Genomic DNA, 12,954 nt, shown 5'->3' on the forward strand with positions numbered 1-12,954 from the left:
AATGCTAGAAACAACTCACATTGATTGTCTTATTTTGATATTCCTTCCAGTGGCAGATATTGAAGTGACACTTCAGAGACTTTAAGTTTTACCACAAATCAAAATACCAATAATAATGAAGTAAAATGACCACAAATCTGAGGTAGAACATTCAAAGACGTTATACCTGCTCATTTCAACAAACATATCTACTAACCATTATTTTCAGAATCAATTCATCAGTGGATTATATTCCCCCTAATACATATACATGTTGAATGTAGCTGTATTGCTTGGTTACAGAGATACACACATAAAAAACCAGCAAACGTTGAAAACCCAGTAAAACACAGCAACTGGTGTTTATTGTCAAAGTGTAGGAGTAGGACAACGTTATATGTGCATAATTCATTATTGTGACTAACTGTGCAACAAACTACGCTACAGTATATACAGACATCTATCATTGAACTGTTGATAGCTTGGATGACAGTTATACTGTATAACAGTAAATCTAAGTTGGCCCGGTTGCTTGGGCCGGAAAGTCTCCACAGACTTTGGTATCATCTGGTGTCAAATGTGGAAACCAAAAAACAAAAAAAGTGACTCTTTACTCTTACACTGTAAATATCAGTCGATACAACTAAACACGGCCATTTAAAAACATCCACATGAATATACTCGATGCAACAAATGTTATGCAGGAAACAAAACAGCTTTTTTTAGCCCCTCCCACCCACACCCCCACTCTCTTTTTATCTTTGTAAAATCCAGTCAAGGTTAAACAAACATTTAAATGTTACACATCCCCCATAAAAAGTAAAAAGAGAATAATGTTATTTGACGATGAGAACCACGCCCCGCCCGGTCTACATAGCAACGATGCTTCGTGAAAAATAGAGCTATTGTATAGTGAACTAAACATTTACATGATTTTACAGGTGGAAAGAAAAACATTGTTTTGACATAGTTTCATTTTTTTAGAATAGTAATAATACTAATAATAATAATAATAATAGTAATGATAATAATAATAATAATAATAATAATAATAATAATAATAACACAGCCCCCACAGTCTTATGAACATGCTAGGATCTCTTAGTTACTCACTCTGATGCGCGTCCATGTGACGCCAGGCTGATCATCAACCTGTCACAGGGTTGTGGATGAATGAATTGTGTTTACATGTTGTGTGTGTCTTGCATGTCAATGTAGGTGTGTGTGTGTGTGTGTGTGTGTGTGGTGCATTCACAGGCTCAACAGTCTCCAGAGTTATGCGAATGTGGTCCAGTCTCCATTTTCCAGTCTCTCTGCTCAGGGGCCTCGACCTGGCTGTGGTGGGAGGAGGCGGCGGGGGACAGCGACATCTGTCTGCGGGGGTTTCCGCTGTGCATGGTGTTCCAGTGGCGCTTCAGGTCCGACGCCTTGATGAAGGCTTTGTCACAGGAACCACAGTTGAATGGCCGCTCGCCTCGGTGCTGCCGCTCGTGGTCTTTCAGGTGGGACTTGTGCTTGAAGGCCTTTTCGCAGATCTGGCACGCGAAGGGCCGCTCGTTGCTGTGGACCCTCTCGTGCCTCTTGAGGTCGGGCCCCCTGATGAAGGCCTTGCCGCAGACGACGCAGCGGTGAGGCTTGAACCCTGAGTGGATCTTCAGGTGCTCTTTGAGGTGCGCAGAGGTGGTGAAGGCTTTGGGGCAGTGCTCGCAGGCGTAAGGACGGTTGGCAGTGAGGAGACGCTCCTTTTTGGCATTGTGGTCCAAGGGCTTAGTGCCCGTGCTCTGGCAGGAGCCGTGGTCGCGGTGGCCATAGAGGAGATACTCCAGCTTCATGTCGCTGGAGGAGGAGGAGCCCCAGTTGTGGCTGTGAGGATCTTTTGTCATGTTGGTGTTGTAGTTGTGCGGCTGCGTCACATGCGAGGCTCCCGGCCCCATGCTGTCCATGCCCTGGTCGTAGAAGCTGTTCTTCCTCACCTCCTCCATGGCCAGCTCCTTCAGGATGGCGTCCTGAGCTCTCATCACGTGGTCGCCCGGAGCCTGGTTCTCTCGGGTCTTCATGTTGGTTAGTTCACGTTTCTGTGTGCACAGGTTATCCAGGAAGTTAATGCCAAGGATTTGGCCAGACGACATCATCATATTGATGTCCTTCTTCCTCACAGCGAGCCTGGCCGTGTACATGTAGTTGAGCACCTCCTCAAAGATGTCGGAGCGGATGAAGTCCAGCTCCACGATGGAGTTATCCTCATCGCTCTGCTTCTTGAAGAGCTTTTTGAAGTAGTTGCTGCAGGCTGCCAGGACACAGCGGTGAGCCCGGAACTCGATGTTCTCCACCACCACCACCACATCACAGTGCTCACCCTCCATCCTCTGCTGGTTGAGCATTTTCAGGAAGGTGGCTTTGTGGTCGTAGTCGATATATCTCAGTAAGTCGGACATGTTGCAGGTCAATAAGGAGGATCCTGCAGAGGAGAAACAGTAACACATCAGAGCGAGGAGGAGGAGCTTCATTTTCACGTCTCTGTGACGTTATGGCAGACTGAGGATTACCACACTTTGACAGATAGTTTACAAAAGTAACCTGCAACACCTAGTGTGTTATGAGCCAAGGAAAAGTTACTTTAGTCACTGATTATTACATTAACAACGGGCACTTAACTACCAACCCACTAACCTGTAACCGACGTAACATTTGACATTCTGTGGCACAGCAACGCAGAGAGTTAACAACAGTAACTTAGTTCAACCACGCAGAAAGCCCCTGAATCTCTCACTCACTCACACACACACACACACACACACACACGAGCGCGCGCGCGCACGACAGGCCCGAGAGCGACGAAAGCCGCGGCAATGTCAATCAAAATGCACAAACAAGCGGCAGAAAACGACACACGCACTTTCCTTCACTTGCACTAAACGTTTTCAGCGCCGTGTTCGCGTGACAGTCGCGTTGCGTGTTCGTGGATCAACGTGAGCAGGAATATTTCACATTTCACTGCGCCCAGCCATTTTGGTCAGCGAGCCTCCATTGGCATGTTCCTGGTGCGTTCACGGCAGTTCTCCAACAGCGGAAAGAAGAGCGCGTCAGCGGCGGAGCGGCGAACAACAGGCGGGCGGGAGACTTTTCTGCGCCGCTCGCAGCGACAAACGAGAGAAAACTGTAGAAAAAATGTTCATACCCGAAGCCTGAGTGCGATTCCAGTGTTGTCACGCAAGGCAGTCGACGACGATCCTAGAGCTGTCGTTTTTCCTCTTCCTCCTCTTGTTGTTACTGTTTGGTTGCACAGGAAGCGCCGCATTGCTCTGCTGCCACCTACAGCACGGGAGAGAGTACTGCGCTACAAAGATCGTCTATAGACGAGACGATGGCTGCAGCGGAGGCACTTACAGAGTTTCACCTTCTGAATGGGCAACTACTGAAATACAAATCATGATATAACGCTACTGACCATTGTTTATCTTTTGTAATGCATGCGCGACTGAAAGTTAAGTTACAATTCAAACAACTGTTTTGAATGTATGCTGTATTTCATCTTGTCAACATGAAGTCAAATCCAGGCCAAACACGGAGGGCTGATCTCAGCATGAATCCAATATCACCCGGCCTCATGAAACAAAGCAGAGTGGGAGCTCTTGCCTATTGTTTTTCTCTGCGGGAAACGCGCACACACAGCAGGGGCGGGGCTTCGTCATATTCAACATTAACCGAGTAAAAATTCTGCTTCTTTTTTAGTGTTGGTTTAATTAGTAATTCATCATCTAAAGCTTCTGTCACACTCAACAAATTCAAATTCAAACATCACATTTATTGCACTCTATATCATTTTCAATACTTTATGTTCCTGAGGCGATGAAATCTGTCTGATCTCATTAATCATGAGAAAATTCAATCTTACACAAGTTTCTGCTTCTACGTGTAATTTCAGGAGATCAGATATCAAAGCTTATGACGTAACCTTGGTAATTAGTTTAGACTCTGGTTCGATATCAGACAATCGCTCAGTGCATCTGTCGACAATCTCAATAAAATGGTTTTTAAAGGTCCAATTTGTAAAACTGTGTGACATCTAATGTTGTCACATCAGAGAACTCTGTAAAGACCTGAAGCTCATGACTTTGAGACTCCTGTTCCAAGTGTTTATATACAGTATATATACATATATATATATATATATATATACAGACACACAAACATACTCATTTAAATCAAAAACAACATTTAACCTTAAGAGTGAAGAGGTGCATTCAGGCGTCAGTGCAGCTTTCTCTTGTTTGAGAATTGAGAAAAAAGCCAGTTGAGGGAAAAAATGTGTTTGCCACTTTTATTTCATGTTTGAGGAAAACATGGCTGTACATGAACGATATTCACGATACAATGAAACACGAGGGAGGCATACAGAGGATCAGGAGGGTGGTTTTGGGTAGATGACAGATTATTTTTTTGGCTTTGCATGTGGTTTTGGGCAGAGCTTGGCAGACCGAACCCTTTTTCCTCACAGTCACACAGTCACCTGGTGGACGCATGCTGCGGCCGATCATCAACCCCGGCCTGCGCAGACACATCAAGTCCTCAGCGTTTGCCAAGATCTTCAGTGGTGGAATCAGATGATGAGAAACAATAACATACTGAAATGATCATTAAAAATAAAGGAATTCAAGTAGACGTTAAAAAAAACCATGACTGTGACAGAAAAGTTGCTGTTTTCTTAGGAAAGCTCTGATATGTACAGTTGTGGGCTGTGAGTGACGTACCTCGCGGAGGGAGAGTCATGTGGTTGTGGAGTGAGTGAGGCGAGGGTTACATAGTGTCTGCTCTCTTTAACATATACAGCCTATGGCCATTTTAAAACTTTCTGGACTGATGGCTTTTTATTTCATAAATAAAAGGTTTGCTACAATAATTATTCTCAGTAATCATAAAAATGCTTCAGAGTCATAAGGCAGTGAAAGCAATGCTGCACACAGGGATTTCAGCGTGCAGGCGGTTCAAGGACCATTTCTTTTAAAATCGTACTATTTTCGGTCGGATTAATGCGACGTTGCGTCCTTCTCATGCACTAAATGCACTGGTTTATATTGCAGGTGATGGTTGCGACCGGCGGCGAGCTGCAGCATTAGGAGAGTGAGGAGGCTTTTCTAGTCTTCTGAGAGTCCTGGTGTGATGTGAGGAGATCTGGGATGTCGGAGTAGTGGGAGGCTGAACCCGGAAAGAGCCACTCTGCAGTGCTACTCCTGCAGGAGCAGAGCAAACAGCAGTTAGTGCATGCTGCAGGCTTTGACGTCATCTTGTACCTTCAAGTGCTGCAGCGCATCCTGCCAAAGACTGAACATGAGAGCGATAAAACCAACCAACACACACACCAGGAATCTACTGAACACACAACGAGGCCACAAAAACAGGAATGACTCAAACAGGCGAGTGTCACAAATGAACAGAGCACAGAAAACAAGCGTTATCGGGGTTTTTTGGGAATGAAGTTTTGATGAAACACATCACGGTAGTTTTTAGAAAGTGAAGAGAACCGTTCTTTGTGTTTGACTATATTGATATCATATCGACAAGATATTGTCTTAGAGTTTGAATAGCATCACACTGTGATAAGGTTTAGACTTGTAATGTAATAAACATCATTTACTATGTGAAATACACTAAATATTACATATTGATTCATTATAAATATAATAATAAATGATAAACATAATCATTTTAAGCCTAATTATTTGTGTTATAGCAGAATTATTACAAAGAATCTGGTGAAGGTCAAACATTCACCATCAGCTGAATTTAAACAACAAAGTTATTTTCACATCAGAGACATTGGACAGTGTGTGTGTGTGTGTGTGTGCGTGTGTGTGTGTGCGTGCGTGCGTGCGTGCTCGTGTGTATCCACCATAGATACACACACACACACACACAAAGCATTCCCATCTGGTGAGTCCCACAAGTACACACATGCACGTCTGCTCACCGCACACCTGCAAACACACCATCTTTCCCCTCAGAAGCTACTGAAGCAACAACCCTCAACTAAACACACTGCACACTTTAGTGCCCGAGAAAACCGAGAAAACCAAGAAAAGCAAGAAAAGCGTGCTGAAAAGACAAGGAAGGACCTGCTGTGGTGCAATGACGACGAGAGGCTCCGTCATGCAGCTCCACACCTGACACACGGACATGTTGAGACACAAATGGCTGCAATTGTGAGGGTTTGTTTTGTTTGAAATGCTGCCACAAGGAATGCTGACCTATTACCAGCCCTGCCACGTGCACACACGTGCACACACACACACACATGCACACACACATACAGAAGCACGAGCGCAACAGAGTGGAGCTTTTACTAAAGTAAAATAATGAGACCCAGAGATACAGTGATAACTCCAAGCTAAATAAATACATACATGTGATATTAATTAGACAGTAACTTAAAGGTTTCATTTGCCAGTGTTTGAGGCTGATGTCGTTCAGTCTAATATTTAATGTTTTAAAACTTTGGTTTGGTCCACACTATGTCAGGAAATGATCTGCATTTCAGAAATCAGGAATTATCAAAAGTTCAAAACCAGAAAATATTCAAATTTAAGAAGCTTGTTTGAATTATTGGAGAAACACTAAAACTGATTCCTAATCAGCTACAAAAATATGTATTACATATTATTATATGAATACTTTTGGCGGTATAAGTATAAAATGGTACGACACACAAGCCTTGACATTTAACCTGATATTTCTGAGTAGAAAGTTGACTAAAGTTTGCAGTGGACTGAACATTCTGAGAAGCAGGAGCTGGTTGAGCCAGAATTTCATGGCTCATCACTGCCTGAGTCTTTGTGACCAAACACAATGTAGACACAACAATGCAGAATCCATGAGGGCTCAGTCACTTCCACACAACAAGTTAGACTTGTTTCCAGCAGGGGGCAGTGTTGTCAGCAAACTGTGAGACATTGCATGACACTAGCAGCAGCATTACTGTAAGGGTTTGTAAGCCTCAGTAATATCCACTGTGTGCACGCACGCACACACACACACACACACGCACGCACGCACGCACGCACCAGCCGACCTTTTCCCTGCAGAGGGAGCGCAGCTGAGACGACCACGACAACAACGACAACATGACGCTTTAAAAACCTCAGAAACAGGAAGTGTCCGACAGTGGACACCAACTCAGAGAGAATGTGGGGAAGAAAAGAACAGAAAAGAAAAAAAGAAAAGAAAAAAAGAAAAGATAAAATTAAAGAAAAGAAAAGAACAGAAAAAAAAAAGCCCATTCCAACTAAATTCAACCAGACTGAAGCGGACAGTGCCGGGACCAGGACTGAGGCCTCTTTGGTCTTACCTGGGTCAGTCCTCCCCCTCCTCTGGCGTGATCTCTGTCTCTTTATGTACCACTACTTTGGTCACTGACATGTCAGGATGCTGTTCTTTAGCCTCCTTTATGGCCTGAGCCAGAGCCTATATGTGGGAGTGCAGTGCCAGAAAGGATCACCAGGGGGAGACAGAGAACGGGAAAGGGCAGGGAGGGAGGAGGATGTTGAATTATTCACCTTTAGTTACACTTCTCATCTCAGAGTTCATGCTGTTTTGTTTCAAACATCACATGCTCATTTTGGGAGGAGGGGAATTCCTGAAGGGCGACTGACGTCAAAAACTTTATTCGTTCATGCTCATTGAGACAAAATGATAAAAACGTGAAGACACCTGATCGTGGTCGATGTCTGCGTCTCCCGTGATCACAATCCTCTTCTCAATTCTCGTCTCTGATATTCCTCCTTTCACCATCTGAACCACAGAATCAACACAATTCAGTCGATTTATTCAAAGAACATTGGAGTCATTTTTTTTTATCACACTTTCAAATAAAGCGCTTTCATCATGGAAATAAACTGCTAATAAATAATAAATCAACGTTTGTGTTGATTGTGGTTTTAAAGTGTGTCTGTATAGAAGGTTTGAACCCTGACCTTTGTGATGTGAGTGGTTGTCGTGGTGCTGGTGGTTTCTGACGTGATGGTCTGAGCGCTCAGCAGCACGCCGGGGTCTGCGTCACCATTACTGTCAACCTGGTGAGAAACACACCACATCATCATCATCATCATCATCATCATCGTCGTCGTCACCTCAACACTTACTCAACACTTGTAGACAAAAGAACAACGCTCGACGGAATAAATCAAACTAAAGGCACGTTTTACAGCGTTGATCTTCTTTAAGCAGTTGTTCTCAGACTTCAGTCATTGCTGACATTCAGGGATGTTCAACCAGGAGTCCACAAACTCACATTTTCCAATGTCTGACGATCTTGGAGTTTATTTTGTGTGATTTGTGTGATATTATTTGGCGGCAGGAGAAACACGATCACTGTTGCAAGATCTTTAACATTACGTGTGTACGTGTGTGTGTGTGTGTGTGTGTGTGTGTGTGCGTGCGGCCATGGTTGTTTTTAACAAAAATAATAAATCCATTCAAACTCTATGGACAACGTTAAATATCTCATGAAATCACAATTAAGACTTTATAATACCTTTTAATTGATTTATCGACTGTTAATTCTTGTGAAGACCCCGCGGACACTCTTTGAGTAATGTTGAATAAGTTTACTAAATTTAGAACTTTGGACGAGCTAAAAACAAACATGTGACTTATAATAAACAAAGAAAAGATGTTACACTATAAAAGATCTAATATTCAGTCATATTTAATCAGCGATGAGAGGAAACACGCAGCTGGTATTCAGAGGCTTTCCCACAGTTAGTCTGGTTAATTACAGTGACTCAACCGTGGAACACAGAGCAGAACCTTGACCTTGAACCTTGAACCTTGAACCTGGAAGAGGAACACAGAGCAGCACGGACGGATGTGTATGTGTGTGTGTGTGTGTACGTGTGCGTGTGTGGACGCGGTCCTGTACCTCTGCAGCCTCATAGGTGATGGTTTTGGTCTCGGTGTGAACCACAGGTATCTCTTTGGTTCCTCCCTCACTGAGTTCACCCTGGGGGAGGAAAGGAGGGACACATTTATATTGATGAGGGAGTAAAGCGACGCCAAGCTCACTATTAAATACAAGAGTGGACTTTAAACAACACTAGGATGAAATGGACACTGACTGTACGGCTTAGGGCGGGGCAATACATCAGTGTCGTGACATGAGACAAGAGCCGCTCTTATTAGACTGTGGACATGGTCGTATCGTTGTTGCATTGACAATCATGTGATCATGTGACAATCATCAATGAGTGAAAAACACATGGAATCAACTAAACTCATTAATAATCAAATTGTTGCATGTTTGTGTTAAAACAGAATTTGACCCTATTTATAGACACGTAAACACAAACGTAAACATCAAATAAATAAACGTTTTCAGGTATGAAATGAAAAGTAATAAGTGCCTTTAAAGGTCATGTAATACAGATCGTCAACAGATGTTTTATTGTAGTGTGTATTATTTACAGTGTACCGTCACTCACTCTCACGAGGGTTCGATCACGTGTGTATTATGGGATGTTTTTTCTGCTCAATGACAAACTGTTGAGTTAAGAAAATCGAGGTGCTGAAGTTTTACTCTTTGATGATCAGTGACAGAGGTGGTGCTGAGGCCCCTGGAGCTGATGTGGGGTTTCCTGACTGAGTCATGGCTGAACGCGTGAGTGTGTGAACGCGTGAGTGGGTGAGTGGGTGAATGGGTGAGTGGGTGATCACAGTCACTCCACATGGGCCAGACTCCCAGTCTTGTTCCTGAGATGCCTCCTCCTTCAGTCACATGTCTCCCTTCTGAAAGCTTCTCATCAGCGTCATCTTCTACTTTCACTTTCACCTCTGCATTCATCCTCTCACTTTCATCCTCTGAGCTGTAGTCGTGTTTCTCTGGGTGTAAGATTCATCTTCATCCACCCCCATGTGAAATACTCCACCTTTGGGGAAAGCTGGACTCTCTTGACTGCATTAGCTTCTGTCTGCTTTCTCCCTCTCAAATCTACTAATTCATCATCCAAACAAATCTCTCCTCCTCCATCTTCCTTTCAGCCTCTAACGAGAGTGGGAGTGTTATTGAGATGAATATCCTCCTCCACACATGCACCCTCCCCCCCTCTCCATGTGAGTGCTGTCATCACAGAGACTCCTCCCCCACACATGCACCCTCCCCCTCTCCGTGTGAGTGCTGTCATCACAGAGACTTGAGTTGTTGCTACGTTCACATATGACCACGCTCTGAAACTGAGGCAGTGCCAGTAAAAAGTGTTATTATTCCACAGTCAGGCTCTGCTAACACAGTGTTGTAGTGAGGTCTCAGTATTCACCGCTGGCTCTGCTGACTCGGCGGGCGCCGCCTCCGTCTCCTTCTGCTCTGACTCTGCCGACGTCTGTGGAGAACGAGGATACGATGAATTGGTGACTGAACGACGAAACAACCAAAAAAACCAAATCTGTTTGACATCAAACCTACGACAGAAAAAATGCTGATGTTAGTCATAAACAAACAGAATCAGAATGATACTTTAATGGGTTTTAAGATCCTTTTTGTGGACCAGAGAGGAGCGGTCACCTTTTGGGAGGAGGGGACCCATCCCAGCGTAGACTGACGGACACAAGAAGACAGAAAAACAGAGGACAGTCAAAAGTCACAAGAACACACAAGAGTGAAGGGAAAGAGGAGGTGGGAAAACTAAGATTTTAATTTCAATGTATGGAATACCGTCAGAAAGCTCATTAAAATGCTCAAGTTGAACAAATGTTCGCAGGGTTAGAGCTGCATGTTTAGGCCAATATGTGTTTGTTAGGACGAGTGGAATCTCTTTTCAGGTAAAGCCATACATTATTTCATCTCCTCAAGGGATGAGGAGGCAACAGGGGATTTGGGAGGATGAGGAGGGGAAAGCTCTGATGAAGGCTCTGTTGTCAGGGAAACTGAACAGGAAAGAAAGGAATGATGCAGTTGAGCCAAATGTTTTTCTGTTCATTCATCAGCTGCAGTAGCAGGAGAATGATTTTAGCGGTCAACAAAAACAAAAAGAAGAAGAATTAGAAGAAGAAGAAGAAGCAGCAGCAGCGGGGCCTGAACGCAACACAAAGCAGCATTAGGCGAGTGTTGAGGTGGAGTTAGCCATGCACAGCACCTCGGTACACTGTCGTTAGACTGGTTTAGCTGCTGCCGGAGGGAAGGCTGCAGGTGGTGGTGGTGGTGGTGGAAACATGGAGAGGGGCTGCAGCCAATACGTTTGTTGTTGCTTGAAAGTTTCATACAGTACCACGGCTAAAGACGCAGCTGAAGATTCAAAAAGTGAGTTCTGAGTCGGGTCGGACTTTGACTGTTTGCTATGGGCCATTTCTTCAAAGGTGAATATTTGGGCTTTGTGCTGCAGGCCGTCGCACGTCTTCATCTCTCTGACTTCCTTTGCAGACACACAGGTGACCTCAGATGCCTCGACCTTCACCTCCTGCGATATCCAGGACGCCATGGCCTTTTTGGGCGAGTCCATACCTTTAAACGGAGTCATGTCATCAGGTTTCATATCAATCTTCAGACTTGGAGTCTCGACTTCATTTGTCATTTGGGCTTTGACGACAACAGCAATGTCATCTTGAACAGTTTCTTTGTCTTTAGGTGCAGACAGTAAACCGGTGTCTTCTGTGTCCTCTCCAGGGACAGCCGTGTTTTTGCCCTCCGTGTCGTCTTTCAGGATAATCAGAGTCCCTTTCTTGTCAGTGATTGCCTGGGACACTTCCTGCCTGACGGCTCCGGGGCTGATCTTCACCATCGACCTCTCAGACACCTCATCCTGGGAGTCGGGCGTCTTCTCTTCCGCCTCCCTGAGGGTCCCATCGATGAAGACGTCATCATCCATAGTGGTTGATAGACTAATCCCGTGAGGCCCAGAGGAGGTTGCACCTTCCGTTACAACACTATCCGCCATATACTTCACCAGATATCCTGTGGCCTGGGGAGACACTTGGCTTATTGGTAAAGAGTTGTTTGAGTTAATTGACAGAGGGAAAAAAAACAAAGAGCCAAAATACGGCAAGAAAACGACACACACTTCAAATGAGGTCCACAATATTGGGGCAGAGATGGAGTCTCTTGGCTTTAAGTTTCTGTTATAAGACAGTTGAATTTATGACGAAATCAAATAAGGACGTCGTTTTCCCTTCTCAAACACTTTATTTCCGTTATTTATGAGAAAAATGGCATGTGAAGGCGGAAGAGCCAAAAATATCATAAATGTTTGGAGCAAGGTCATGGAAAAAAAAAGAAAACATTTCAAAGCACCACAATCACAAAAATGTCAAAGAGTTTTTACCTCAGTGGCTTTGGGCTCCTCCTCCTGTTTCCTCTCGTCTCCTGCAGGCTCCTCGTCTTCAGTCTGTGGAAAAATCAAAAGTCACTCACATACTGAGACAGACACAGAAAATGGACATGATCTGGGACCACAGCTCCTTCAGAGGACCGTCCAAAAACCACTACTGGTCAGAGTCTACAGTCAATGATGCTCATTAACGCTGTGTTCCTTTATCACATTCAGTTACACACTGCAAATAAAACAGAAGCTCAGAAAAACCTCCAGAGTTCTGGCAACAACCACAACAACAACAATCACAACCACAACAACGACAACAATCACAACAACAAATAATAATCCTTCCAGTTTCAAGAGGGTTTTTGCAACCTTGTTGCTCGAACCCTAATAAAACAGAAGCTCAGAAAAACCTCTGGCAACAACCACAACAACAACAATCACAACAACAAATAAAACAGAAGCTCAGAAAAACCTCCAGAGTTCTGGCAACAACCACAATCACAAACACACAATCACAACAAATAAAACAGAAGCTCAGAAAAACCCGGCAACAACCACAACAATCACAACAACAACAACAATTAAACAACTAAAACAGAAGCTCATAAAACCTCCAGAGTTCTGGCTACAACCACAATCACAACAACAACAACAGCAATCACAACCACAACAACAA

At 44.1% G+C, this 12,954-nt stretch overlaps 2 protein-coding genes across 15 annotated transcripts in view; both read right to left on the reverse strand.

Annotated features, from left to right (window-relative positions):
- Window positions 1-993: 993 nt before the first annotated feature.
- LOC122761666 (zinc finger and BTB domain-containing protein 14-like) lies at window positions 994-3,267 on the reverse strand. The gene is made up of 2 exons (XM_044016901.1): window positions 3,158-3,267; window positions 994-2,437 (listed from the first exon to the last, which is right to left on the reverse strand). The coding sequence occupies exon 2, from the start codon at window positions 2,412-2,414 to the stop codon at window positions 1,239-1,241; it is 1,176 nt and encodes a 391-aa protein (XP_043872836.1). The 5' UTR covers window positions 2,415-2,437; window positions 3,158-3,267; the 3' UTR covers window positions 994-1,238.
- Window positions 3,268-4,286: 1,019 nt separating this feature from the next.
- The window catches only part of epb41l3b (erythrocyte membrane protein band 4.1-like 3b), a 30,585-nt gene continuing 21,917 nt past the window's right edge, over window positions 4,287-12,954 (reverse strand). For 8 of the 14 annotated variants that reach the window (XM_044016888.1, XM_044016887.1, XM_044016891.1 and 5 more), the window contains 9 exons: window positions 12,282-12,344; window positions 11,232-11,921; window positions 10,529-10,561; window positions 10,284-10,346; window positions 8,894-8,974; window positions 7,947-8,045; window positions 7,684-7,764; window positions 7,322-7,437; window positions 4,287-5,210 (listed from right to left, as the gene is read on the reverse strand). In XM_044016888.1, the coding sequence (XP_043872823.1) occupies window positions 7,327-7,437; window positions 7,684-7,764; window positions 7,947-8,045; window positions 8,894-8,974; window positions 10,284-10,346; window positions 10,529-10,561; window positions 11,232-11,921; window positions 12,282-12,344 (1,221 nt within the window). In that variant the 3' untranslated portion in view covers window positions 4,287-5,210; window positions 7,322-7,326. Of the gene's footprint in view, window positions 5,211-6,092; window positions 6,141-7,321; window positions 7,438-7,683; window positions 7,765-7,946; window positions 8,046-8,893; window positions 8,975-10,283; window positions 10,347-10,404; window positions 10,426-10,528; window positions 10,562-11,231; window positions 11,922-12,281; window positions 12,345-12,954 lie in introns of those variants that run through there. The other 6 variants (XR_006358606.1, XM_044016892.1, XM_044016897.1 and 3 more) reach the window with 6 other exon arrangements.

Source organism: Solea senegalensis, unplaced genomic scaffold (genome assembly GCF_019176455.1).
Source record: "Solea senegalensis isolate Sse05_10M unplaced genomic scaffold, IFAPA_SoseM_1 scf7180000014857, whole genome shotgun sequence".
NCBI classification, from domain to species: Eukaryota; Metazoa; Chordata; class Actinopteri; order Pleuronectiformes; family Soleidae; genus Solea; species Solea senegalensis.

What these genes read in the sequence shown, in the direction of transcription:
- LOC122761666 (XM_044016901.1), bottom strand. Translation starts at nt 2,414, where the DNA reads ATGTCCGACTTACTGAGATATATCGACTACGACCACAAAGCCACCTTC.